Consider the following 27,989-nt stretch of genomic DNA (forward strand, 5'->3'; position numbering starts at 1 on the left):
TTTGCACAGACTCCCAGGTAAATGTCATTAGCTGCTCTTTAAACTCCAAAATATTACTCACACACTCTCTAATTATATTGACTTGTGTCTTCATAAATGTGGTGAGTTTGTCCGCTCTTGTGTTGTTTTATCTGTTCTGGTGTCGTCTCATGTTCGGGGTTTTCACTCTGGACTTTCTGCGATTGGTCAAAAAATTTTATACCAAAAATTTTAAAAAAGGAAATAAGCTGTTTTTCATTTTAACATGGTCAAACAGAGTGAGGTGTTTTTGCTTTAGCATCCATGATGAACTGAATCATAGTTCCATATCAACCCTGGGCTAAGAGGGTTGTCTGGGAACCGGAGGGTTGACGGTTCGATCCTTGGCTGGGACGTGTTCTGAGTCGAAAGTGTCCTTGAGCAAGATGCTGTCCCCCTAGCGGCTCCCTGGGACGCCTGTCATGGGCAGCCCCCTGCTCCCTGGTACAGGGATGGGTCAAATGCAGAGAAAAGTTACCCCCTTAACGGGATAAATATAGTATAATAAAAATAAAAAAAATTAAAAAAAAATTAAATTAAATTATTTATTTATTTATTTTTAAAAACCCACCACAGATGCTCATTTGAGATGAGAACTCATTCTTTCCTTCTCGTTCTGTTCCTTTGTTGCAGCTACGGGGACCACGTTCAGCACTTCAAGGTGCTGCAGGACCGCTGCTGCCAGTACTACGTGTGGGAGGAGGTCTTCTCCTCCCTCAACGAGCTGGTGGAGTTCTACCACAGCAACAGCATCGCCAAGGAGAGGACGGTGTTCCTGAGAGACCCGGAGCACTTCGCCAGGGTGAGCGACCGAAGCAACGAGCACAAACGCATTATCAAAAGACAATTTAATCAGGACTTTAACAAGTTTAAAGTCCTTCCTGTGTGACTAGTTCATGCAGATTTTTTTTAAAAATGGGAATATATGGATCATTTTGATTAAGAAAATGTAGCTTAAGATAATAGAATAAATGTTTAATCTTCGGAACATTACTCTGTATGCAGCGTCAAGTGTTGTTTCCCCTTTAAATATGTCAAATTTGAGGAAGTTTAGAATTTAGAAAAAATGAGTTTCACCACACATCAGATCAGCATGACGTGTTTCTTCTGTTTCCGTCCCCCCCCCCCCCCCCCCGCAAAAAAAAAAATCCACCTAAATCCACAGCATCTCTTATGCAATAACAATTTTCAAATCTCCTCCCGGAACCCATTTAAAACGCATCTGTTCCCGTCGTCATCGCTCTCCGTCTACTTCGTCTTCTATCCGATGAGACTTTTTCCTCACGGTTGAAGCAGCGTTTGTGTCTCCACCTGTTGGGTTGTGTGTGTGTGTGTGTGTGTGTGTGTGTGTGTGTGTGTGTGTGTGTGTGTGTGTGTGTGTGTGTGTGTGTGTTGTTTTTGTCGTTGTTGCTGTTGTCGTCATTGCTATGGGAGAATGTATGGCTTCTGTGACTACGGGCCGCAGGGTTTGATGTAGAATGAAAGATCACAGGACTGCCGTCGGTTTGGAGCGGAACCAAATCAGTCATCTCAGGCAGCCGAGCCCGAGGGAGCGAGCGCCGCGGTTCCATAGAAAACAGATTTTTTATTTATTTACACAAGTCATGATTGCCACATATCATATAAGTTGTGAGTTTTGTCCACAGTACTTAACACGCCTAATGGGCCGGGTTGAGGTTTCTCCTCTCATCTACAACACGTATAAGCTATTCAAGTCAAGTCAAGTCATCTTCTTTTCACACAGCTCAATATCACAAATGTGTCTCAAGGGGCTTCACATTCTGTACAGCACACAACACCCCTCTATCTTGGTTTCAAATGCATCTTTTTTTCTTTTTTTTTTTTTGGTCTGTTACCCGAAGGCGTATCCCAAACAGTCAGTCAGGATTAGTGAGATAAAAATCTAAATGACAGGTATTTTCCATGATGTTGCCTCCGGGGGGGGAGAGAAGCAGCCGTTGTTGTGGCCTACTGCGAAGTCATTATGCAGACGGGAATAACGTTGCATGTTAAGTGTTCCTTGGAAGTGGCGGGGGAGGAGGGGGGGGGGGGGGGGGGCGCAGGCGATCCCGCTCGCGGTGGAGCGAAGTGATCCATAGCGATCCTGACATGACAAGCATGTTCGCATCACAGTAACACAAGCTGCGTGCTAATCCTCATCACATCAAGTTTATTTTGTGGTGTTTTTTTCCGCTTCTGAAGCACCTGAGAAAATAGACCGTCATTCATTAGGGAGCCGACATGATGAGTGACGGCGGTGTAAACTCATACTTTATGCTCGATGGTGGTCTATGTCTGTTGATCAGTCAGCTGGTCGGACCACCGCTTTGGTCCACACTGAAATATCTGCTATCAATAATATTATCTGACATTCATGGTCCCCAGAGGACGAACCCTAAACACTTATGCCCCTCATCAGGATGACTCTTATTGATTGAGATTACACTATTATGAATAAATGATCATTTGACATGTTTTGTGTTGCTGCAAAACAAGTTTAAAACACTTGATACTTTGTCCAAGTCAAGTCGCAAGTCTTTGAGGGACAAGTCCAAGTCAAGTTGCAAGTATTTGAGGGACATGTCCAAATCAAGTCTCAAGTCTTTGAGGAACAAGTCCAAGTCTCAAGTCTTTGAGGGAAGAGTCCAAGTCAAGTCGCAAGTCTTTGATGAATAAGTCCAAGTCAAGTCTCAAGTCTTTGAGCGACAAGTCTAAGTCAAGTCTCAAGTATTTGAGGGACATGTCCAAGTCAAGTCTCAAGTCTTTGAGGGAAGAGTCCAAGTCAAGTCGCAAGTCTTTGATGAATAAGTCCAAGTCAAGTACTAAGTATTTGAGGGACATGTCCAAGTCAAGTCTCAAGTCTTTTAGGGACAAGTTCAAATCAAGTCTCAAGTCTTTGAGGGAAGAGTCCAAGTCAAGTCTCAAGTCTTTGAGCGACAAGTCTAAGTCAAGTCTCAAGTATTTGAGGGACATGTCCAAGTCAAGTCTCAAGTCTTTGAGGGAAGAGTCCAAGTCAAGTCGCAAGTCTTTGATGAATAAGTCCAAGTCAAGTACTAAGTATTTGAGGGACATGTCCAAGTCAAGTCTCAAGTCTTTTAGGGACAAGTTCAAATCAAGTCTCAAGTCTTTGAGGGAAGAGTCCAAGTCAAGTCTCAAGTCTTTGAGCGACAAGTCTAAGTCAAGTCTCAAGTATTTGAGGGACATGTCCAAGTCAAGTCTCAAGTCTTTGAGGGAAGAGTCCAAGTCAAGTCGCAAGTCTTTGATGAATAAGTCCAAGTCAAGTACTAAGTATTTGAGGGACATGTCCAAGTCAAGTCTCAAGTCTTTTAGGGACAAGTTCAAATCAAGTCTCAAGTCTTTGAGGGAAGAGTCCAAGTCAAGTCTCAAGTCTTTGAGCGACAAGTCTAAGTCAAGTCTCAAGTATTTGAGGGACATGTCCAAGTCAAGTCTCAAGTCTTTGAGGGACAAGTCTAAGTCAAGTCTCAAGTCTTTGAGGGACAAGTCCAAGTCAAGTCTCAAGTATTTGAGGGACAAGTCCAAGTCAAGTCTCAAGTATTTGAACTCCAGTCTAAATCAAGTCTCAAGTCTTTGATGAACAAGTCCAAGTCAAGTCTCAAGTCTTTTATGGTTGTAATAATGGCTACATCAATGCAGTAGGTAGACCCAGGAGTCGTGTAAAAAGACATTCTAAAAGCAGAGCTGCTTTTTCAAATGAAGAAAATAAAAGTCACCAAGTTTCTTTCGGTGTTCGTCTTCCGTTAAAAGTGTGAAGCATCTTAATGAGTATGGAAGCATCTTAACGCCCTCATTCAGAAGGCATCAGCCCGAAGCAACTCTAAAACGGATGAGCACAACCTCCACATTTTGCTGCCACCTGTTTTTTTTTTGCACACGGTCCTGCAGACCGGGTCTATTTGCAACCATATCGGTTCATTTTTGCTGGAAATGAACCGATATGTTATCTTATTAACCACCAGCTCGCGAGGCATTGCCATCTGAGGCGCTGGCCCCCGGCAGACAGCCAGCCAGCCACTGCTGCTGCTGCTTTGTGTTTTTTTTCGGAGGTGATCAGATAAGAAGGCGAGAGAGCGTAGAGGCCGACGCTTTCGATAGAACTGACCTGAGGGAGGAAATAACAGCAAAACGCACACATGCACCATACATCCTCCTGTGTTTCACGCCGTCACCCAGGAGGTAGTTTTTCAAACGGGAGTAAAGCGTGGCGGATAAGTCTGCAGGATTTGGTCGTCTCGCCAACTCATTTTTTTTTTTTTTTAAAACTGTGGTTATTGCAATAAAAACGAAGGCATGGTTCTTTTTTTATTTTCGGAGACGGTTCGCTGAGCAGCCAGTGGTTCTACCAGGCGGAGCGGGAGACTTTCAGATGAGGACGACAGGGCTTCTTGATGCTTAAAAAAAAAAAATAGCCTTTTTCACAAAGCAGCTCCTCGCTTTGGGTTCTCGTTTGGTAGCATCCTGCCTCACACGGCGGAAAAAAAACCAACAACCCCAAAAACAGTTTCATGCACAAAACGCAGCCGGAGCAGGTGTGATTTAACAGCTCGGCCTCAGGGCGTTTTGTGACGGCAGTTTAAAACGGGGAGATAGCGACGGCGGTCCTACGGGAGCGGGAGAGTCTGTGCGACCTAAATACTGTCTGAATACAGTCGCTCTTTCTCAGCATTTCTCAGTGTGTCGGTGCAACCACCGACATCTGTCTTCTGTTCTCGAGTGAGAAGCTGGTGGCGTGACCTCCGCCTACAGTAATAACAGCATTATAACAATAATCAAATGCTCACAATGCTAAAATCATCCAAATCGTCCTCTCCGCTGCTAACACCGGATCTATTGCTCTGCTATGATTTCTGATGTAAATATTGTAAACGCTTGTATAGAAGTGTGAATACAGGCAGACAGATGTTGCACTCTCTTCATGTGTTACAGGCGTTTATTGCCGTTATAAAGCAGATTTAAGACCCTGGCAGAATGTTTACGCTTGTTAATTTTTTGTAGTTTTACACTTCATCTATTCTCTCGATTGCATTTTAATGCGATGCCGCCACCAAGTCGCTAAATGTGCCCCGGCAGTCTCCATGAAGGACCAGGTATTAGCGGCCGCTGGTCTCGTCTCGTCTCGTCTTCAACCCCTTATCCGGGATCGGGTCGCGGGGGCAACAGCTCCAGCAGGTGGACCCCCCCCCCAAAACGTCCTGCTCAGCTCTGAGCGCTCCCCTGGCGCTCCCAGGGGACCAGTTTGGAGATATATAGTCCCTCCCACCTGGTCCCGGTGCCTCCCTCGGGGGTCTCCTCCCAGCTGGTTCGTTGCCTGGAACACCTCCCTAGGGAGGTGTTCCAGGTGGCGTCCTCACCAGATGCCCAAAAACACCTCGATTGGCTCCTTTCCACGCAAAAGGAGCAGCGGCTCTACTCCGAGTCCCTCGCGGATGACCCAACTTCTCACCCTATCTCTGAGGGAGACGCCCACCACCCTCCTGAGGAAACCCACTTCGGGTCGCTCGTACCTGGGTCATGACCCAGTTCCACGTGACCTCTTTTGCACGGCTTTGTAGCCTCAAAATGCATCCGTCATTCCACGTTACGTCACGTCACACCTTAAGTCATACCTTCAAATCTGTAGCCCCCGTTTACTCTGCCACTGTTATTTTAACAATAGAAATAAGCAAAGAGACGAGATCGTACAAACTCCATCCTACATTTACTTCACGCTTATGGTTCAGAGGGAATAAATCATCACTTCATTCCGCTGTCGGTATGTCTGCGGATTAAAAACAGAATGTCTAGCTTGGATCCAAACTGTCATTTTCTATGAAGTCACGGTCAGCTGGTCTTTGTATCTGTGGGGCGTCGTCATGGAACGTCTCACTGAGCGCGTCCCTACAGCGCTGTCCACTTTCACTTACAACAACATTTTGAAGCCAGAGCAATAAAAGGACTTTATTTTCTAAATGCATATATAACCTTTTTCTCGCCTCCCCCTCAAAGTTATTCAGAAACCTCCGTGACTTTGCAGCCTTGCAGCTCTGCGCCTATCTAAAATATTAACAGTACGTCCATCTCTTCAGTCACAGGCGCAGCAGTTCATCTCCGCGTCACACCGGTGACACTAACAGCAGAAGAACAGCATCGCTCCCTTCAGACCTTTAGATTATTGAATGAATGCTCTGAAAAAACAGGGTCACAGAGAAACTATCTTGACTTCAAACCCGTGTGCTGAGAACAAAAATATGATACAACACATTTCAATAAACACAGTTTATTCTAGGTTTTGACTATATGGGCCAGGTTCAAAGAGAACAACTTAAAAACATAATCTGAGTCCATTAATCTTGAGTTATTCCTCTTACGAGGTTGGTCTAGTATATATATATATAAATATATATATACAGTATATATAAATATATATATATAAATATATATATATATTTATATAATATATATATACAGTATATATATAAATAAATATACAAATATAAATATATATACAGTATATATAAATATAAATGTATATGATATATAAATATATATATAAATATACAAATATAAATATATATACAGTACATATATGATATATAAATGTAAATATACATATATATATATATAATATATATAGTATATATAAATATTTATATATAAATATATATATGATATATAAATATATATATAAATATATATATATATATATAAATATATATATATAGTCTGTACATGCTAAACTTTGACATCTTTTTGACACCTTGTCATTTGGACACAGAGGCATTGCTACAGGCCTTGTATATATACTTGTGAATGTGTGTGTGTGTGTGTGCGTGTGTGTGTGCAGAGACAGATCTACTACAGAGCTGTAGTCCATCGGTGTTACAGAGTCATTTGTTCGCTGATCACAAGGCAGCGCAGCGTGATGCCGGTAGTCCATATTTCTTCCCTAACCCGCCGCTCCTCACGAGCTGGCGTGGAAAAATGAATGGGTTTTTCCCACTGCTGTCACACACACACACACACACACACACACACAGAAAGAGGAAGCGGGTGCACAGGCACTAACGAGACGTCTAGACTAGATCAGCAGAACAATAAAGGATAAGTCTGTGAGGATTTAAACATTGTGTCTGTATCTCATGCTCCTAATCCTGCTGTCTGGTTAGTGTGTGTGTGTGTGTGACCAGACGCCCTGATATTGGGCTTCTAAGACAAAGCGGTCCACTGCAATAAAGCCCAGAATTGCAACATACATACCTACACACACACACACACACACACACACACACACAACAAAATAATACAACGCTGGTCTCACCCCGCGTTCACATCTCTTCCACTTCTCTCTGTGGGAGTGCAGCTGACAGCTGAGAGGTTAGTTAAGAGCAAGACGCTCTCCTTAAAATAGCCGCTTTCATTCTGCTCCTCTTAAACCGCTTTAGCTTCACGAGTCAACAGCGATCAGAGGAGGAGAAAGACTCTTCAGTGAGCGCAGCAGAGAAACACAGGGAGGCAGAGCTGTGTGTGTGTGTGTGTGTGTGTGTGTGTGTGTGTGTGTGTGTGTGTGTGTGTAAAGGTGTGTTGTTGTCTCACTCATCTCACTCTGGACTTATTACTCTCTGTCTACTCGTCTCTCTCAAGTGTCTTACTCTGTTTCTCTCTTATGACCAAAGTTTTTATTAACTGTCTCTCTCTTTTCCTCCCCCCCCCCCCCCCACCCCGACAGCGTCCCCATCATGCCCACGCCCTCTTCGACTTCACCCCCCACCACCCGTCCCAGCTACGCTTCCTGCGCGGCGACGTCATCGAGCTCATGGACTGCTCCGATTCGCTGCGCTGGAGGGGCCGCTGCCACGGACACGTGGGCTACTTCCCCCCCGAGTACGTCCAGCCCATCTACCACTGCCAATGACCCGTCACTCACACACACGGCCACGCCCACTGGTTCGTCAACGAGCCGCCTTGACCCCGCCCCCCCCCTCACACTGCTCCCCTGCTGTGCACTCGCCCATTCACTTTTTGGAGAACTGACGAGCCGCGACCGAACTGCTCATTATGTAACCGACTCCTCCCGCTGTCCCCCGTGATGTCACCTGTCAATCACAAGCCGTGTCCAATCGGCTGCTGAGGACTAGTCAATCGCTTCCACCTGATCCCACAAAGTCCACATTCTCTTTAACCATGTACAAAAAATAAACTAAAATGAAGATATGGACCTACACACTGTGGAGAACTCAAACCAACACACACATGCCATAGGCATACTCATTTATTAGAGCTTATCAGCACCGGTGCAGGCTGAATAAAAGCAACACACACACACACACACACACACACACCTGACAGTGTGGGGCCCACGGGAGGATGTGGAGGTTTCCTCCGCTGAAGACGAGTTAAGGATTTTGCCGCCGCTTCCACGAAGAGATCCGCTGAGCTGAGAGACACAGAGAGTCATTGTGTTGACACAGCAGATTCCTCTCTCGCCGGGCGTGTGTGTGTGTGTGTGTGTGTGTGTGTGTGTGTGGGGAGGGGGTTTGTGTGTAAAAGGTGGGTCTGAACACATGTAAACCTGCAAACTTTATGTGTGTATTTGTGTGCTAAAGGAAACTGAATGCATGCGTGCGTGCGTGCGTGCGTGCGTGCGTGCGTGTGTGTGTGCGTGCGTGCGTGCGTGTGTGTGTGTGTGCGTGTGTGTGTGTGTGCAGCCTCGTGCTCTGTGGACCAGTGAAAGGAGGTCACTGCGTTGAAGTGACCAGTGAGATGAACTTTGTTATTAAAATACACAGCTTCAAATGTAATATCCTCAACTAAATCCATGAATGGTTTTGTTTGTTCCGTTTGTTTCCGCCTATTTATTCTCATTCACGTGTAATTCCTAGAAATACATATATTGCAAGTAAGACACAACATTGTAAAAAGGTTTCGTTTCCCGTTGCAACAAATGAGTCTTAAGAAAGAATCTGATGTGATTTACGGTGAGAGCTTGGACCAGTCTTCCTCAACATGTAACGACAAATCATTCAAATAAAGTGAGACGTTTACCTCTTTGACATTACTCACATTTTTGCAAAGTATTTGTCTGTTGAAATGTAACGCGAATATATACGAGAGTACACAAAATGACGCTTTAACCTAGTGCTGGGCGGTGTACCGGTTCATCCGGTCCAGATACCGGTTTTAATTCCCCGTGTGATATTAATTTTTCATACACTGCCAAAGCAGCGGATGAGTGAGCCTCTCTGTATGTCAGATATACAGTCAGTCCATTGTGTTCCTACATCTCACTGCTCCTCTGTGTGTGTGTGTGTGTGTGTGTGTGTGTGTGTGTGTGTCTGCCAAAAAAATTTGCAAATTTGTGACACATTGTACAAAGTCCATTTTGTGCTCGTCTTGCGCATGAAGTCCCAGAATGAAATTTAAAGCACAAAACAACCTTTTCATTTCACGTGTAAAATGCAATTTCAACACATTTTCCGAGATCTTTCACACTTTGCGCCACAAATAGTGGACCGAGTCATCGTGACGTCGAGGACTGACGCTACGAAGCCTCGAGTTCGCCGTCTTGGATTACGGCCGTCGCCATCTTGGATTACGGCCGTCGCCATCTTGGATTACGGCCGTCGCCATCATGGATTACGGCCGTCGCCATCTTGGATTACGGCCGTCCGCCATCTTGGATTACGGCCGTCCGCCATGTTGTTTTTTTCCGCAAGTTATATTTGGAATCCGCATACTTTTTGGTCTATTTGACTACTAAATGGACCATAATTTACGAAATGAACATAATGCTGTATTGAAAAAGAAAGTCATTATTTGCAGTTTGGGCTCCAGGAACTTGTGATTTTCTGTTTTCTATATTTTAGACTAAACGATAAATAAATAAAAAGCTATACAACAGTGATACCAGCGTTACACAAACTGTCACTGAAGTCAATGTAATACTACGTTACTATATCAATACAGTAATAACATTGTAATTAGTGGTCATTGTGTCTCACGGAGAGATCTCTTTGGCGTGCCGTTCTACTCGTCAACAAAAGGTGTTGCGTCGGTGCGTCGATGCGTGACTGAACAGCATGGATGACACAGCGTGGGCTCAGCGTGACCGCTCCACGGCGCTGCGAGAGGAATGCAGCGCCGCCTCCCGACAGGATGCGACGTCTGAAACGAAGCAGGAAACGGGGTCAAATCCCTCGGTCTGAATCACCTGTTCTCTTTTCTTTCACTCTTTTGTTTTCTTTAAACAAACCACTTCTTTTATCCTCGCTGTCAGAGTCGCCTCCGACTTGTCAATGGCGGTTAGTCAATAAAGCGCGCGGCGTCCAGCAGAGGAGGAGGAGGAGAAAGGCGTCAAAAGGTGCACCAGAAATAGTAACCGACTGAGCTTTTCTAAGAAAACTGCTGAGTCACTATGAAGTGTGATCGCATTCACTGTGACACACTTGTGTCATTCGCTGAAAGTGAGACAACACAAGAACGCTAAACGTCTGTCACAAAGAAGGAACAAGTGGAAAGTAACAGATGAGGGAAAGAATGTGAGATGGAGACGGCGGCGAGACGAGGTAATGAAATGTTAAGAGGTGGAACATATGCAGCGGTGAGAGAGGAAGAAGCCGATGACACTAATGAAAGACGGAGGGTCAGGGTGTCACTGTGCGAATGGAAGCGACAGTCACAGAGGGCCGTGACACCGATGGCATTCAGAGCAGAAACACAGCAGGAACCAGTTTAACCGACTGACTGACGAGCCTCTGGCTGTTGAGAGAGAAGACGTGAAAAACAACCAGCCCGTAAACCAGTCCGACGCGCAACGCCCCATCGGATGATTAGTCCCGTCCTGCCAAATCAACCACACGATAAATCAACAGATGTCAGCGAGACACCACCGACTTGCGATTCGCCCACCAGTTCACCGAACGCGCGATCAAGCGGTGACGGCAAGACGGGGGGTAGAGGAGGGTTCGAGATATTTAAAGGGGGCGCTGGCCGTCAAAAGGAGGCCCAGAAGAAGACGCGTCCCTTTGCTGCGTGCACGCGCCTGGACGCGGAATTCACACTTTTGCAGCCAAACTGAACAACAAGACGAGTCTGCATCGTTCCGTTTCTTCCGTCTGCGCGACAAAGATTTACCAAAAAGGTCCGACCACTCGCCCAATGTTTTCCACATCCAAAGAGGTCTCTATTAACACTTGAAAACCCCAGAAAGCCTCAAATATTGGTCTCAAAATAGCAAAACTGGGTCAAAATGTGGATCTCTATAATCACGAGACATTTATTGGTCACTTTTAAAAGCGTACTAATAAAACATTTGGACGTGAGCCTGTCTTCACGTCCGGTTGTGGACCCCCATTGAATTTAAAGGTAAATGGACTTGTTTTATTCTAGTCTTCCGACCATTCGAGGCACTTTAACCTAGTGCTGGGCGGTGTACCGGTTGATCCGGTCCGGATACCGGTTTCAATTTCCCGTGTGATATTAATTTTTCATACACTGCCAAAGCACTGTACGTACTCTGGTACGGCGCGTGTTCTGAGAGGCTACGCTAAACTAGCTTAGCAGGAAATCCAACAGCGTTCAGCTGGTCCCTACTGATTCAAACAGGGCTGAAGCAATCGCCACTCCATCCCCGTTTCTCCAGACCGTAATTATTGCTTTGTTGAGGAAAACAAAAGCCCGAACAGAGAACCTAATGTCCGAACCTAACCCCGCGATGACGGGATGACTGTGTCATTAACGGACAAAGCATATCGTCAAAATCATTGTAATTAACGCAACGACAAGAACAAACTCACAAGAAGCAGTGACATGTGACAACAAAGCACGACAAATCAACCCGGCAATACTGCGGCACCAAAACACGTATTTGTTTGTATTCTATGTGCTCCTGACAGTAGAGTAAGCCACTATAAACCTATATAAAAACACAGTCAAGGAAAAAAAACAAAAACAGTAATATACCGTAAAACCGCCAGAATCTTACCATACCGAGTCATACTATATTCACAAGAGAAAGTTATTAGCTATATTGGGAGATAAAGTTGGATTTTTTTCCTGAGAACCTGGATTAAAGCAAGACATGTCTGTTTTTTTCCCCTCACTGGTTTATGGAGCATCTTAGTCATGATGGCATGTAATCACATCACACGGAATCCGCAGGGCAGCGTCATGTGACTGTAATGAACTGATAAGTTAAAGTTCATGTTAAAATATGTCTTCTGACCCTGAGGCTGTGTGTGATTCTTGAGAAGACTTGTCTTTTATTGTGAAGGGTTGCGTAAATGTTTCTGTGGAACTTGTTAGGGATTTTCAAGTTTGGGGGATCTTTAGCTCGTCGACCGTTCCTCGGTTCCAACCAGCAGAGCCCGTAGTCGTGGTGACGTCACACATTGGTTTGTGGACTGATGTTTTTTTGAGGCCTCAAGTTCCTGTGCGTCTCTGGTAGCGGCAACGACCTGTCAATCACCAGGTAGCCCCGCCCCTAAAGCATACCTTGCTTTAAATTTTACTCTAAATGGACCATAACTTACTAAATGACACTTCCTAATCGGCCTCACTCGGGCAGAACCCGGAGGTTGCCGCCTGGTTCCCACAGAACATCAAACTAACACTAAACAGGTCAAAGGTCAGTCATGCCCTGGGTCTGTGGACATTTGGGTTTAATTAAGACACTGGTCTTACTTTTAAGTAAATAAACCATACATGCTCTGTTACCTCCAGTTCACTTCTTTTAGATCCCATTAATCCAATCCTAATCTCTTCATCTTTTTCTTTTTAAATGAAGCAATTGTGCGTTTCATTTTTTTTTGTTGGGCTTTCCCGTCCTGGCAGCAGTGTTAAGGAACATGACAGAACAGGTAGAACGACATCGACTCAGTTCTCTTATGATCCGCAGATGGGTTTTGTTCAGGCGATGTCTCATCAGTAGGTGAAACTGTCAGCTTAATGATTTAATGAGGATTATGGAAAATTGGAGGGATTGCCTCATTAATTACTCAAAGTAATTTATCCCTACACACACACACACACACACACACACACACACACACACACGCTGTCGGAAAGCCGTAGAGGTCACGTGACAAAGGTGCGCATGTTTCTGTGTGTGTGTGTGTGTGTGTGTGTGTGTGTGTGTGTGTGTGTGTGTGTGTGTGTCTGGTTCACACCTGTCGGGCGGTGCCTCCAGCTGGGTGTCACTCTCTCCCTCTCTCACTCTCTCTCTCTCTGCCGGCTAAGTTGGGAGGCTTTGAACCCGGGGGAGAACGGCGGAGTGTTGACGCACCATGGCCGGTCAAAGGACTTCCAAGGCAGACCGAAGTAGGGGACGACATGAAGTGTTTGTGCAACAAGTCTGGAGCTAAACCGAACAGCTGTTTATTAAACCCCCAGAGGAGCACTGTTACGCAGCTTTATCTCCTCAAAGTGTGGAGACGTTTAGGAGCGGAGCCCTGAAACTTTTTTTTTGCGGATTTGTAAAGTTTAGCGTTGTTTTTTCCTTTGGGAGCACGAGACATGGCTCTCTCCCAGCTCCAGTGTCTGGACGACAACCACGTGAACCCGCGGACGCACGAGTCCAAACCGGAGTTCCTGTACTGCGAAGACCAGCGGCTCGCGCTGGAGGCGTTCCTGCGGGACGGTCGCGAGGAGTTCGTGAAGTACCTGGGCGCTCACAGCCTGCGCGGCTTCCTCTCGGACCCGGAGTTGGAAACCCTCTCCCAGGCGGTGGAGCCCTACGACCCGGGCTCGGAGCTCTTTTTCCCGGAGAACGCCGAGGAAGACGAGCCGCCGCTGTCGCTGCACTACTGGCCCGAGCTGTCGGACACGTCCGTCCCGCAGATGGACCTGAGCTGGCCGGACAACATCTCTTACCGCGGGGTGACGCGCACGAGCGTGTACACGCAGCCGCCCCTGGAGGGTCAGGTGCACATCAAAGAGGTTGTCAGGAAAATGATTGCGCAGGCGCAAAAGGTATGTTGGGCCATTGGGTTCTTTCTGTGGTTTTAAGGTATTTTAGCTTTTAAACCATATTTTCACTTCGAAGTCAAATTAGACACCTGTAACGTTATTTTAAAGCCATAAAATAACCTCAAATCAAACATGTGAAGTACAAGAGGTGGAGGGTTTTGTGCCTTATTGGAAATACTTTTAGAAAATCTAATACCACAATATTTTTTGACCCAATATCGCGTTATTTTAGGGTTGACTATTAGGCGCTTTAACAAAGTATTTACCCAGTGAGATTTTTTGATAAATATGTATCAGTATTGTGGATATAATGACTACGTATGTATAGGGAAATAATAGTTCAATAAATAAATCAATTTACTGAAATGCAGCCTTAAAAACCAGGAAAAGACAATATCTAGTCTCCTATCACAATACCCATATATTCCCCAGCCCTACATATGAACATGTTTCTCTCTGCTTGGCGCTGTCTGGTTAGTATTACACCTATGGTCAGTATCCGTATGTACACCTCTGAGTATCTGTTCTCCTGTGTCGCTCGTGCATCAACCTGGATGTCTGCGGCCGTCCGTCTGACCTGCTGCACCCATTCAAAAGCTCGAGTGCAGCGTTGACGTGAACGTTGCCTCGGCTCTCCGTCAGCGCGAGGTCAGAGTACAGACCGATGACCGAATGAGACGAATCGAGAGTAAAGTGCAACTTGATTTTGCTGCTTTATAAGCGGCTAAAAGGGGAGAACCGTCTGTTATGTTGGGCGTTTGCATGATGATGTGCTCTTTTTTTTTAACGACCGGGGCTTTATGTGTGTGTGTGTGTGTGTGTGTGTGTGTGTGTGTGTGTGTGTGTGTGCTTCTGTCTGCTCATGAGCTGACTCGTGTGAAGTTCATGTGAGGCGTTTTGTTTCTCAGTGTTACGTGACGGATCCCGTTGGCACCTTTCCTGAAGGATACATGAGTCATATAAGCTCGGAGAAAATGCATAAATTCCCTTTTATTATCAGCTTCAGAATTCTCTTCTGCAAAGGAAAACTGGTCAGATCATATTTTACTCAAACCTGTGGAGCAACTTGAATCCTATTTGTTTTGGCAGAAAAGAGTAAACACTGTAACGTTTCATCGCCTGAGGCCTGATCTACAGACCTGGTCTAAAGTGCATGTATTTCCCTGCACGCATGCATGTATGCATGAGTACGTGTCCCGTGTGTGTGACGTAAGCTGTGTGTGTGTGTGTGTGTGTGTGTGTGTGTGTGTGTCTCCAGGTAATAGCAGTGGTGATGGATGTGTTCACCGACGTCGACATCTTCAGAGATTTGCTGGATGCCGGTTTCAGGAGGAAGGTTTCCGTCTACATCCTGTTGGAGCGCACAACTCTACCTCACTTCCAGTCCATGTGTCAGAGGGCCAACATGCATACCGGGCACCTCAAGGTCAGTCTACATCCACCAGTTATGCATCTGTGGAGTCAACGCGTGCTCACTAAAATCCATGGTCCTTCTCTAATTAGATGTTAATTCACATTTTGCTCAAGTGGAAAAGGGAGCGTCCCCAAATTTCCCAGCCATCCCATCATATTTTGCCTCCAGACCACGATGTTGGACAGACTGCCTCGATAACCAGAAGCTGAGAAAAAAAAAAAAAAAAGCCAAAGTTCATTATTCATTTTGTAAGAATTGAGATGTGACCGTGTAGAGAGTAAATGTTTCACTAGTGGAGAGTGAATCTTTCACCTGATTGCGTTAGGGGGATTTCCAGATGTTCGGAAATCTCCCTTTATAGACAGAAACACATCCGTAACACAACAAGAGCAAGTTATATTTTGACAGAAAGACGAGGAATTGAAGTCGAGAGGGTTTTTTCGTTACGCGTGGATAAGTGAAAGCACATGCCCTCTCTCACACACACACACACACACACACACACCGGAGCTTAAATAACAACCCTCTCAGCTGGAGCTGTATGATCGATTCATCTTTTAAATTCACATGAAAAACACTCGCCACAAAACACGATTGGGTCATGTTGTGACACGTAGAAGTATGTTACAGGGAACAAAGGACTCTTGTCGGCGAATTGTTTTCTTGAGACATAAATCATTCCATCGAGCTGCCAACTTATCGGAGTATCTCTGAATGATCGGCCTTTAATGGTTAACACCCGACTGAACGGTATCTGCTCGGTAGGAGTCAGACGGTTTCGTTTTTTTTTTACTTTGCTTGCCTCAGCGCCGCTGCGTTGCTCCTCCTTTCTCCAGGGGGATGATTTAGATCAGTGGTTCTTAACCTTATTGGAGGTACTGAACCCTGCGAGCTTCATCAGTGCGTTCACCGAACCCTTCGTAATTGGAAAAATAAAATATGATTTCTTCAAAACATAGGTATATATTTTATTAGTGCGCAAAATGAACCATGCATCAGTTGCACACAAAATCACTGTGTGCGTAGAACAAAACCAACAAAGCGTGAATTTCACACAAAAACATAACTCAATGAATGATTTGCGATCAGGTGCGCAACTTCGTACGATGCTGTGAGGATCGGTTTGTCGACAAACGAAACATGAATTTCACACAAAAACATAATTCAGTGAATATTTACTGGGCTGAATTTATTTTGAAATTTGGCAATTAATGTTGCCAAATTGTCTGTAGAAAACGGCCACCGTACCGTTATGCTGCGTTCACACCGAACGTGGCGCTCGGTGTGAACGCACCTTAAGGAATAGACGGTCATTCATTTTTAAAGCGGCGGCTCACTTGACCGCAGTGTGTGTCTGCCGAACCCCTGAGAGTGACTCATCGAACCCCTGGGGTTCGATCGAAACCCAGGTTAAGAACCACTGATTTAGATACTCCAACATACAGTAAGAAGGCCGTGGACACATTCCCACAAAGGCTCCCAGTTGTGCTTAGTTAATCATGTTCAAAGTGATGTGAGGCGTGCGGCGCTTTACCTCAAGAGAACACACACATGCGACACAAAAGCAGGTGCGGACAGACATATGTCTGACTCACACGTCCACATCCTGCAGATGTACGGACCTATTTTTGGCCAGGATGACGGTGACATGAAATGTTCACATCGTCTCACGCTTATAAGGACACGTTATCTGTCCCATGTGGCAGATTGTGTATAATAAACGTATGACAAATGGCCGTGGAGGCTGTTTCTTTTTTTTTATTCTTATATCAACAGCTTGCTTTTTGAAACATTGTAGCATTTTGTTGTTTTGAATTATTCTCTAGGGATGTCACGTTTTTTTGGGGGGTTTTTTTGGCCCAAAATCCGAGTGCGATGTGCAAACCAGACGGTAACACAGCAGCACGGTGCACACGGAGCCTCAATCCCTCCATTTAAATGAGCTTGTGTCACCGCTCCCCTTGAACGGTTTTCTATTTCGTAGAATGGAAACCCGCTCAGGCCTGGTACGCCTGGGAAATGTTGCAGAAATACATGCAAAGCGATTGTTATTTTAACCCAAACCGACTCTGCTGGCAGCACACGTTGACGCTCGTTGTCAGAGCAGATATCATTAATGGGAGACAGACGGCAGATTTTTTTTTCTTTTTCTGCGTGGTTCACTGGCACCCGACGGCGAGTCTTAAACACAGATTGAGTGTTTGTAACGGAGCTCAGTGAGGTGTGTTTGACAGCCGGCACAAGTATTACATGTATCCGTATCTGGGTTATATACTGTGTCTCTGCTGGGATCTGCCCTTTAAGTGGCCCTGTATCCTTCTGACAGAATCCTATCACCCAGTACCGTAACGGAAACATGTGAGGCCCCCCCCCCCCCATATAGGCACGATATCAAAACTTAAGCTTTTCTTTTGAGAGAAATTTATTGTTGCTAATGTTAGTCCACAGCAAGGCTGTCAAAGTATAACGTTAGCTACGTGGTAATGTTAGCTATAGAAAACAGTACAACACCTGTCTCTTCTGGCAGATTAGTGCATCCTTCACCAGCCGGTCGAAAGATACTTGTTATTTTTGGAAGTTTGGCATTCAATTCAGCAATTTTCTGTTTTGAATGCCACTTTTGGGCACCGCTTTTGAATTTGCTTTTCATTTTCTCCTCAGTGCTAATGTCACCAAGTGAATCGGTGCTAACGTCACCGAGTGAAATCAGTGCTAACGTTACCGAGTGAATCAGCGTCACTGAGTGAATCAGTGCTAACGTCACCGAGTGAATCAGCGTCACTGAGTGAATCGGTGCTAACGTCACCGAGTGAAATCAGTGCTAACGTTACCGAGTGAATCAGCGTCACTGAGTGAATCAGTGCTAACGTCACCGAGTGAATCAGCGTCACTGAGTGAATCGGTGCTAACGTCACCGAGTGAAATCAGTGCTAACGTTACAGAGTGAATCAGCGTCACTGAGTGAATCAGTGCTAACGTTACCGAGTGAATCAGTGCTAACGTCACTGAGTGAATCAGTGCTAACGTCACCGAGTGAATCAGCGTCACTGAGTGAATCAGTGCTAACGTCACCGAGTGAATCAGCGTCACTGAGTGAATCGGTGCTAACGTCACCGAGTGAAATCAGTGCTAACGTTACAGAGTGAATCAGCGTCACTGAGTGAATCAGTGCTAACGTTACCGAGTGAATCAGTGCTAACGTTACTGAGTGAATCAGTGCTAACGTTACCGAGTGAATCAGCGTCACTGAGTGAATCAGTGCTAACGTTACCGAGTGAATCAGCGTCACTGAGTGAATCAGTGCTAACGTTACCGAGTGAATCAGTGCTAACGTTACCGAGTGAATCAGCGCTAACGTTACTGAGTGAACAGCTACAGCTGTACGAGTGGCAGGCATGACCAGGAACAGTGACGAGCAGCTAACGCAACACAAACTGCCAGTGTGAGCAACATGATGACTGACAGGAAGGGTAGAGGACAGACGTGGCAGCTTGTTGCAGGATGGATGGGATGGGAGGAGTTAGCGGAGGAGTACGTAAGCAAAGAGGTGTCGGGTTCTTCTCACTCGTCGGTCGTCTGAGGGTAACAGTGACAGCATTCTCACGTTTAACCCTATAAAGGACAGCTTCATCATCTACACAGGTTATTCCCAAAGACCGGGTCAGGACCTGCAGGTCGGTCGCTACAGATTTTATCAGGGTTGCCAAATAAATTAGCAGAATATCTCCCGTAGGATTCTATTGTAGCCGACTTAAAACAGTGGATCTAATATGAAAAGGCTAGCGTACATTACGTACATGACGTACATGACGTGCCTTTATTCTCATTTATAAAGTATTTAACATGATTTATAAAAACAAATGCATCGTTCACGTATTCAAGATGACACAAGGTGATGTGGAAGGAGGAACCGTGATTGATTACTAATTGGATCGCGGTGATTTGGCACATTATAAAACGTTGAGAAACACTCTTTACACTGTAGTTTGGAGCTGAATACAAACAGAGAGAAAGGCAATCTTCTGATTTTATCAAACCAGTTAGCCAAAGGAATGTTCCGAGGGATGAAGTTCAGGGTGGGGCCAAAGCAGGGAGGAAAACAAGTGTTTCTACTGTGAGACAAGCCACACCCAAGCCACGCCAGGAATCTTCTGCCGCATCAAGACAACTGGTTTTATCATTTCTTTGGCTTCGTGCCGGTGCAGGAGTTGGTCCCTCAGACTTTGGAGTCTCTCCTGGGACCTAAAGGCCTAAAACCTCAGTACTCAAATACCATTGTTGGTCAAACAGTGGAAATATGAGCTGCGATCAAAAAAAAAAAGGGCTGCATATGCCTAAACCAAAATGAAGATGTAGTTTTTGTATTTTTTGAGATTCCTTAAGTACAGATGTTGGTCAGCATGTCTGTCCTAAAGAAGGGAGGACAGAAGGAACACAGAGAGGAAGTGAGTCACAGTGAGAGAGGTTCCTTTCATGTGTAGCCTCTTATCTGAAATGCTGTTACAGTCTTTTATGACTACAGCACCATATACTGTACCACCCATTTATTGTCATGAACGTTAGCCCTCAGTGAGTATATTACAGCTGTTGGCTTGTCACAGTGCCTGTGTTTAGATGTGCACAATGCGACAACAAAATAAAAGCATACACAATAAACTACTTACCTGTATGACGATGAGATTGTGTTGTTAATGTTCATGGAAATGTCAAAAAGCGACCTCATCCTCAACCAACAAAACAACATTCAGGAAACATCTTAAAATCGACAGAGGACTGAGAACTGAGCCCTGCGGGACGCCAGATTTTAATCTGAGGGAACCCAGAGGTATTGTTTCTTGTTTACAGTAGACGTGCCTTGCTGTTCAGACGGAGATGAGCAAAGCAGGCAAGTCCCAACAAAGACTAGCAAAGTTGGTCAAAATTGTGGCGAGGTCTATGGTGTCAGACGCAGCGCTCAAATCAAGCGACGACAAGACAGAGATTAAATCATGGTAATTACCATGGTGTAAGACTTAATCACAGTATTTACATCGATATTATTTGCTTAAATTAAAGGGCAGGACGCAGTACACGACTGCTCCTATTGTCCATGTATGTCTTTATTTGAAGCCACTGTGTGTCCTGTAAACACTTCAGTTTAAACTTCTAATTTATAGGCTTAGATGTGACAATAGAGACACTCGGCTTGCATGCGGTGCTCTCCTGCATGTTATCGTGAGCGTGCTTTAATCACATTACAGTAGTTAGTGGATGGCGCCGGTACCATGTGGATTACAGCTGCTCTTTTTATTTTATTTACATGTAACCTGGGACGACAATCAGCCAATAGATATTCAAAAACGGAGATAAGAATGTCACAATGTAGCACGAAAGTCATCGCTGTCATTTTGCAGCTTTACGCCACACAGAGTTCATGTTATAAAGTATATGACATCTATCCTCTCTGTGTGTGTGTGTGTGTGTGTGTGTGTGTGTGTGTGTGTGTGTGTGTGTGTGCGCATTACAGAACCTCCGTGTCCGCTGCACAGATGGAGCAGAGTTCTACACCCGGTCCTGCACAAAGGTCAGAGGGCAAATGGGACACAGATTCATGTTCATCGACGGAGACAAAGCTGTGTCTGGATCATACAGGTCAGTGCAGTTTTAGTGTGTGTGTGTGTGTGTGTGTGTGTGTGTGTGTGTGTGTGTGTGTGTGTGTCAGAGAGTGTGAGAAAGCGATAAAGACAGTGACGGTGAGAGAAACAGGTTATCTCTGTGTCCTCCACCTGTCTTTGTTTCTGTGAGACGCGATTAAATTACTTAATAAATAATAATTGCTGTTTAACTTGGCCTGCATACTGTATGTGTACTCGGTATACAAGGTGTTTTATTTTGTCACGTCTTGCTGTACTTTTAAAGTAGTCTAACTTTTTGCTGCATGTTCTGCAGCTTCACCTGGACGTCATCGCGGCTGGACAAAAATCTCATCACCGTGGTCACGGGCCAGGCGGTGGAGGCCTTCGACAGGCTGTTCTGCGTCCTCTACGGGAATTCCACCTCGGTTGACCTCCGGCAGGTCGCCGCCGAGACCGAACCGGAACCTGAAGTGGAGCCCCTCCCGCAGCCGGTACCGGTGACCACTTCTGCCGATATGGCTAGGAAATTGTACAGCCCCAAATATGCCATGTTGGGTTTAGCCAGCCCCAGCCCCACTCCTGCTGCTGGACCCAAAGATACCCTAAATCCACAGAACTCCAAGAACCCAGAAACCAAGAAGGAGAGGCGGAAGAGGGTGAGTAAAGAAGCCATACAGGAGGATCCTCCACTCCACCCCGGACTCACCAATCTAGAGAAAGCATGTATGATGTCATACCTGCCAACCTGGCCAGAACCTGATCCCCCAAGTGACGTAATCGGGTTCATTAACACTCGTGATACCAGCAAACCGAATCAAGCCCATCTACAGAGATCTGAGATGTTTGAAACCAGCCAAGCGGTCCGGTTCAGCAGTCCGTTCAGCATGCCTAAGGAAAGCCTGCCAGATATCGCCACGCCCAGACAGTTTACGGCCAAACACGAGGAGAAGAAGAAACTCCAACCAGCACGAGATGAAACCAAGACCGAAAAGTCGGCCGTGGACGGAGCTCAGCCAACGCAGCTCAACGCAGTGCCTGCCGACGTCAAAGGTAAAGAGGCAACCGGACAGAAATCACCTGCATCCGGACCAAAGAGTGACTCTGACACGACTACGACCCCCAACACCGAGAAGCAACGGCATTCAAACACACCCGGCGAGCAAGATGCACGCACGCCTCGCCGAGCCAGCAGCAAAGCGTGCACTCCCGACGCCGGGAGCCCTTCGCACAGCACACGACCCCTCCCGGGTTCAAACGCTAACAGAGAAGCAGAAACCGCTTCAAACACACAGCGTGATGTCTCGGACGGCACGCAAGCGCCGCACCTGCGTCCTCCCACCGACTCAGACACGGAACCTAACGCCGAGTCTCCCACCGTCAACAGCCACACGTCGTCCTCTTCTACTTCTGTCAGTTCCTCCTCGCTTGCAGAAAAGAGTCACGTCTCCACCGCTACAAGCAGGACAATCAGTTCCTCTTCTCCTTTGTACTCTCCTTCCATTCCTCCTCTTACTTCTTCTTCCACAACTCCCAATCCTCCCCTCCCTTCCTCCTCGGCAGCCCCATCGTCGACCTCGACCCCTCCCGTCCCTAAACCTCGTACTGTCCAGCTGGTTTTCAAAGGCGACGGCGACGGCCATAAGCTGCCGGAGTTCAGCGTTGTCAGGAAGCCTGAGACGAGCACAGGGGTCCACGGTGATCCCGCCGTGGCAGCCGTGCCCGAGATCGTCCCAGAACCGCGGAGCGACAGCGGAGGCAAAACGGGAGCGCAGAAAGATGCGGATAACGCGCCGGATGTCGGAGAAGCTCCACGGCGCAAGCAGAGCGGGACCTCCGGAGAGACAAAGGAGGCCGAGGAGGCAGATGGACGGCACGAGAGAGCAGCAATGCAGTTGGCCGCCGGAAACAAAGCCAAGTCAGATGTTTTGATTACTGATGCGCCGAAGGCAGAGAGCGTGAATATTCAAGGGACAATTCCGACAGATGACGAGCCCAAGACTTTGACGTCGACGGACTGCCGATCAACCCAGCAGATAGCGTGTGCGGCCACAGGACGGACAGAGATAAAGGCCCCGGAAAGTTCGGAAGTGCCAAATGAAAGAAGCGAGAGCCTGTCGGAACGTAAAACATATCTTGCGAGAGCACATGTACCTCAGAGAATATCATACAGTGAGTTGACTCCAAAGGATGCAGATGTATCAGAGATTGACTCTTTAAAAGCTCCGACACACCCCGTTTTTGTCACACACACATTCAACTCACAAAGTCCACAAGGTGATCTAAGTTTCACACCGGAACGCGTCACAGACGGCGTGCCGAACACTGCGAAATACAACGCGCACGGCGCCTTCCATGAACAAGTCCCTAAAGCACAGGCGAGCACGCACACACCGGCAAGACCCCTGCTCTTACAGCTCACCGACACACACGCGTCAGACTTTCGTTCGCCGACGCCGGAGAGAGAGTCGCGGTCGTTCTCGGCACTCCTGCGCACTCCAACTCCGGACGGATTCCTCCCGCGCACGCCCACCCCGGACTCACGCACGTCCACGCCGGACTCACGAATGCACACGCCGGATCCGCGGACTCCAGATTTTCAAACGCCGACGTCCGACGGGTACCTCTCCTCGAGAGCGGACTCGGCTCTCTCCAACGCCTCGGAGGAGTATTACGAGTGTCACGACTCTCCTTCCCACGAGCCGGTTTTTGACCGAGCAGCTTTCCGCAACCACGGGACGACAGACGACCACGTTAGCTTCTCGCACGCCAATGCTCCCAATGCCACGACCATCGCTTGTGCTGCTACGTTACGCATGGCAGACAGGAGCGGCACTATCAGTGAAACGGAGAGTTTGTCTGGGCCTTCTAGCGCCTCCTCTTTGTCTTCTTTTAAAGAGAAAATGGGGGAGGAAAATGTCGAAAATGGGAGAGAAGAGGATGAAAGCGGCGAGAGGTGGACAGAGGGAGATTACCAGGCGACAGAGAGGAGAGGCAGCGAGGACGCGAAGAGAACAGCCGACCATTTTAAACAAGGGAAAGAGTCACCGGGTACAGAAGAAGAAAACAAGGAGCCTCAAGCCCCGAAGAGAAAGAAGGTGCTGAGCCAATCGGCAGCGGGGAAACCGGTCGCATTAACCAATGAGAGGACAGAGCCATGGCGATTGTCCACGGGTGACCTGCAGCTGAAGAAGTCTTCTTCGGAGAGGAAGAGACCAGACAAGGCGGCGGACGGGCCGGCGTTAGGACCCAGAGGCGCGGAGAGGAGAGACAGGCCCACGTCAACCGGAGACACTGACGGACAGAAGGTATGAACAGTACGGTAGTGGAGGTTTCTATCTCCATATTTAAATGGTAGAATGGTAACTTATAAAGACATCTTCACAACTATATCTCATAAAAAGTGGTTGTGTTCCTTATCGATACTCTTATCAGGTTTTCTTATTATATTGTGAGGAAAAAAAGACAATTAAGAAAAGAATCAACTTTATTATTCTTGATTTTATACAAATAGTCTTTCTTGAGCAGCAATATGAGAAGTTCCAACATCTTTCAAATACATTCTCAGCTAAACAATTAGCTTAGCGATTAGCTTTCAGCCATTAGCTTATTCTTATCATCAAACTCCGTGTGGCATCGACGAGGTTGACAGTCTCAGCATCTACTGGAGTCAAATGTAAAGCACGACTTCGATAGCACCGATAGCAGAACCGCTAACCCCAGACCTTATCAGTACTCCGGGTTTTACTAATTTAGAGCCGAGTTTCGGGGGCGGGGCATCCCTGTTATTTCTGATTTGTTGTGTTTCGCCACTCTGCACCGTACCAGAGAGGATATAGTAAAGACCTACTAGTTTTTAAATGATGGATTGAGGCTTTAAAAGTGTCTGTACAGCAATTATGAAGCTACTGCCAGACGCTGGCTAGCTTAGCTTAGCTTAGCACACAGGCTGGAAACAGGGGGAACAGCTAGCCTGGCTCTGTCTAGAGGGGACAAGGTTCTACCAGCACCTCTTTAAATCACAAATGTCCCCCCTGCTTTTGTGCTAAGCTACATTAGCCAACTTGTCACAGGTTGCAGGTACAGGGAGCAGATGCAATAAAGGTGCTTTGATGAAGAAAACGGGCTTACAGAACGAGGTGTCAGAGGTCAGGCAGGTAACAAGCAGCTAACAGAAGCTCCAAGACGAACCGACAACCAACAGCAAAAGTAAACTAATTAGACAACAAGACACAGGTGGGCAGGCTGAAAGCTGATTGGAGGAAGAAACAAAGACTAACGAGACTAATACAAGCCAGGACAGGTGATGCACAGAACGAAGGAAGCAGAACCCCAAAAAAACAGGAAGTCAAACAAACACAAGAGGCAGGATGAATGTTTCTCAAATGATCAGACTTGTCCTCTAATGAACGGAAATGAACCTTGAAGGTTTTTAGTCAGACCCATGTCTTACGTCATTTAAAATGTAATATTTAATCATGAAGTAAATATTAATACCAATTCACTTTTTGAGTCGTACTAGCTTCACTGTATTTACAAAGCCAGTACAATATCAGCAGTTGGTTTGTACAAAATTAAATAACCTATTGCAAAATTCTTTATAAATATAAACAGTATATCTATCTAACACTAGCTTACCATTTCGGTTTGTGTGTGTGTGTGTGTGTGTGTCTCTAGTCCCGTTGAGTATGCACCGGCGGAGCGTCGCTAAGCCGAAACACCCGACACTTGTTCATTATTGAACAAGGAGACTGTGCCCCGAATTAAAGTCACATCGATGCAATATTGATGAATCGGTAAAAGATTGATGGTTCCACTTTTTATTACCGTAGTTTAACTCGCTTACCGACGAGTCGCTGCTTTGTTAATCTCGCAATAGTCCTTTTAAGTCAGTGAGGTGTTGCCGGCATTGTTTTTACTCGGTTCTGTCGCGTAATATTAACTCGAGTGACAAAAGACGGATCTCACATTAGCACCCAAGTACCCGTCTTCTCGGCACTGGAGCTGCATTTGTGAGAAATAAGATAATGTAGATAAGTTTCCAGCAATATATAATACAATGTGAGAAATTGGCGTGATAATAAACCCTAGTGAAATGTACTGACAGCTCATTATGCATGCATTATTCTCCTCTCTTTCGCTAGCTTCTCTATACTCCTCTCAAAACTTCCCGAGGACAGCAGCGGGACGTCAGAGCGCCGTCCCCTTCCCGACACTCCAGACCTCCTGGACCCCTCTCAGTCAACCAGGCTTCGGGGCCTCGACCCTGGGGAAGCAAGGCGCTCCCTGGTAGCGTCCAGAGCGCGGATAACACCTCGTCCCCTCGCGGTTCGCCGTCCAGACCGCCTCCTCCGGTGACAGCGGGCGCCATCTGGATCGCGGCCGGGCGGGAGCGGGACGAAGCCGCCCGCGGCCGGCGGGGCCCCGTCTCCCGACAGCCTCCGGCGGCGGCGGCGGCGCACGACAGGACGAGAGCCGGACCGGCGCTGAATCAACACCCTCCCCTAAAACCCGAGGCCTCCCAGGACCAGACGGTATCGCCGCAGGAAGCCTACTGGCAGGAAGAGGGAAAGTCCCCTTTTAGCTTCACTTTTAGCAAACTGTACAGCCTGAAGGGCCTGAAGGAGAAGATAGGCAAGCTGCCGGCGCAGAGCAAGACAGACAGCGCCAGCGTTCACGGACCGGGACGCAAGACCTCCAGCTAGTCTGGTGCTCTCCTCTCGGCTTCTCCTTCAAACGTTTTAAAGTTCCGATGCTGTCAGCGGCCGGGTCGTCTGGAGGTCAACCAGCTGCCTCTCCTAAAGATGTAGAGCTTTTCTTGTTGCCGTTTCAGCCGAATAACAGAGCCGCTTGTACTGTTTTTCACACGAAACATTGAACGAAAATGAACACGTCATATGTATGTATATATATATATATATGCAGACTGCACATTAGTCAAGCTGCTGTGACCTCGATCAACTCTCCGTACACCGTGGATCCGGAGAAAAACCAAAGCAGTTCCCGGATTCACCGTGATGCATTTAAAGTCACTTCCTCTCTGTTTTGTTGTAAATTTAAAATCGTCTACCGCTGACAGTAGTTTGGTGTCTCAGGGTGGTGCCGTGTGAATGTGAATTTCTGCTTCCAGTTTAAAAAAAAAAAAAAGAAGGGTACTATTAAAAAAAAAAAGATGCACTGTATGCGGTGCATCTTTGGAATGACTAACCTCATGACTCTTTATACCGCGTTCATACGAGCACTTCTGTATTATAACGAGCCTCTTCTGTGCATTTTAGGTGTTGAACGCTGAATCTTTCTTGTCTCGGACCTTTACCGTATGGTTGTTTTCGTTATTCGTCCCATTGTGTGCTGTACATCAGAAGACTAAAGGGTGTCAGGTAATCGATCTTATTCTTTGTTTACACCAAATCCCCATTTACATTCACAATGCTTTGAGGGCAAAGTCAGAGCGACTGTGACCCCAAAACGAAGAAGAGCAAGTCATCTGCGGACGAAAGCGCGGGACAGACGTTCCTGCAGACTATAACGGCGGCGTAACGAGACCCTCTGAAGGAAAGGTGACAGGGAAACGTGCCGAGGTGCTGTTTGCGTGACGGGTGACATCGATGAAATGGCTGATGTGAACGTAATTCATGTGTAAGACAATAAACGAGCGTCTTGTCATCCGGTCTTGTCATCTCGTTGCGGGACACAGACGATGAATCTCACTGTTTGTTTGAGTCTTTACTTCTAAAGCACAACTAGATTCTCCCTCAATCTGCTCCCTGAGGGAGTTGTCCAGAATGACATTTTGTTGTCTCTCAAGTGAAAACTAGGGATTGAATTCTTGTCATGAAATATAGATTAGGAATCATGGATGGCTGCCCTTTTTGGAGCTTGCGAAAAGAAAAAAAGAAAAAAGGCAGCTCTGCATGAGATGTGCTGAACATCTGATTTATGTCTTTCTTCAAGCTTCACTTCTGTCAACAACAACAACAAAAAAG

General features: G+C 46.5%; 2 protein-coding genes across 2 annotated transcripts; both read left to right on the plus strand.

Moving 5' to 3' along the window:
• The first annotated feature begins 578 nt into the window (after window positions 1-578).
• LOC137874292 (GRB2-related adapter protein-like) lies at window positions 579-9,074 on the plus strand. Its single transcript, XM_068712921.1, has 2 exons — window positions 579-820; window positions 7,742-9,074. The coding sequence occupies exons 1-2, from the start codon at window positions 608-610 to the stop codon at window positions 7,925-7,927; spliced, it is 399 nt and encodes a 132-aa protein (XP_068569022.1). The 5' UTR covers window positions 579-607; the 3' UTR covers window positions 7,928-9,074.
• Window positions 9,075-13,500: 4,426 nt separating this feature from the next.
• On the plus strand, window positions 13,501-27,713 carry LOC137874293 (uncharacterized). The gene is made up of 5 exons (XM_068712922.1): window positions 13,501-13,980; window positions 15,236-15,403; window positions 20,898-21,022; window positions 21,320-24,311; window positions 26,148-27,713. The coding sequence occupies exons 1-5, from the start codon at window positions 13,525-13,527 to the stop codon at window positions 26,706-26,708; spliced, it is 4,302 nt and encodes a 1,433-aa protein (XP_068569023.1). The 5' UTR covers window positions 13,501-13,524; the 3' UTR covers window positions 26,709-27,713.
• Window positions 27,714-27,989: the final 276 nt, after the last annotated feature.

Source organism: Cebidichthys violaceus, unplaced genomic scaffold (assembly GCF_023349555.1).
Source record: "Cebidichthys violaceus isolate CVI_PGR_0920_01 unplaced genomic scaffold, fCebVio1.0.p SCAF_183, whole genome shotgun sequence".
NCBI classification, from domain to species: Eukaryota; Metazoa; Chordata; class Actinopteri; order Perciformes; family Stichaeidae; genus Cebidichthys; species Cebidichthys violaceus.

What these genes read in the sequence shown, in the direction of transcription:
- LOC137874292 (XM_068712921.1), top strand. Translation starts at nt 608, where the DNA reads ATGAGAACTCATTCTTTCCTTCTCGTTCTGTTCCTTTGTTGCAGCTAC. An exon ending in ACCCGGAGCACTTCGCCAGG is followed by an intron (nt 821 to 7,741) that starts GTGAGCGACCGA and finishes CCACCCCGACAG; the next exon opens with CGTCCCCATCATGCCCACGC.
- LOC137874293 (XM_068712922.1), top strand. Translation starts at nt 13,525, where the DNA reads ATGGCTCTCTCCCAGCTCCAGTGTCTGGACGACAACCACGTGAACCCG. An exon ending in TGCATACCGGGCACCTCAAG is followed by an intron (nt 15,404 to 20,897) that starts GTCAGTCTACAT and finishes TGCGCATTACAG; the next exon opens with AACCTCCGTGTCCGCTGCAC. An exon ending in GCTGTGTCTGGATCATACAG is followed by an intron (nt 21,023 to 21,319) that starts GTCAGTGCAGTT and finishes CATGTTCTGCAG; the next exon opens with CTTCACCTGGACGTCATCGC.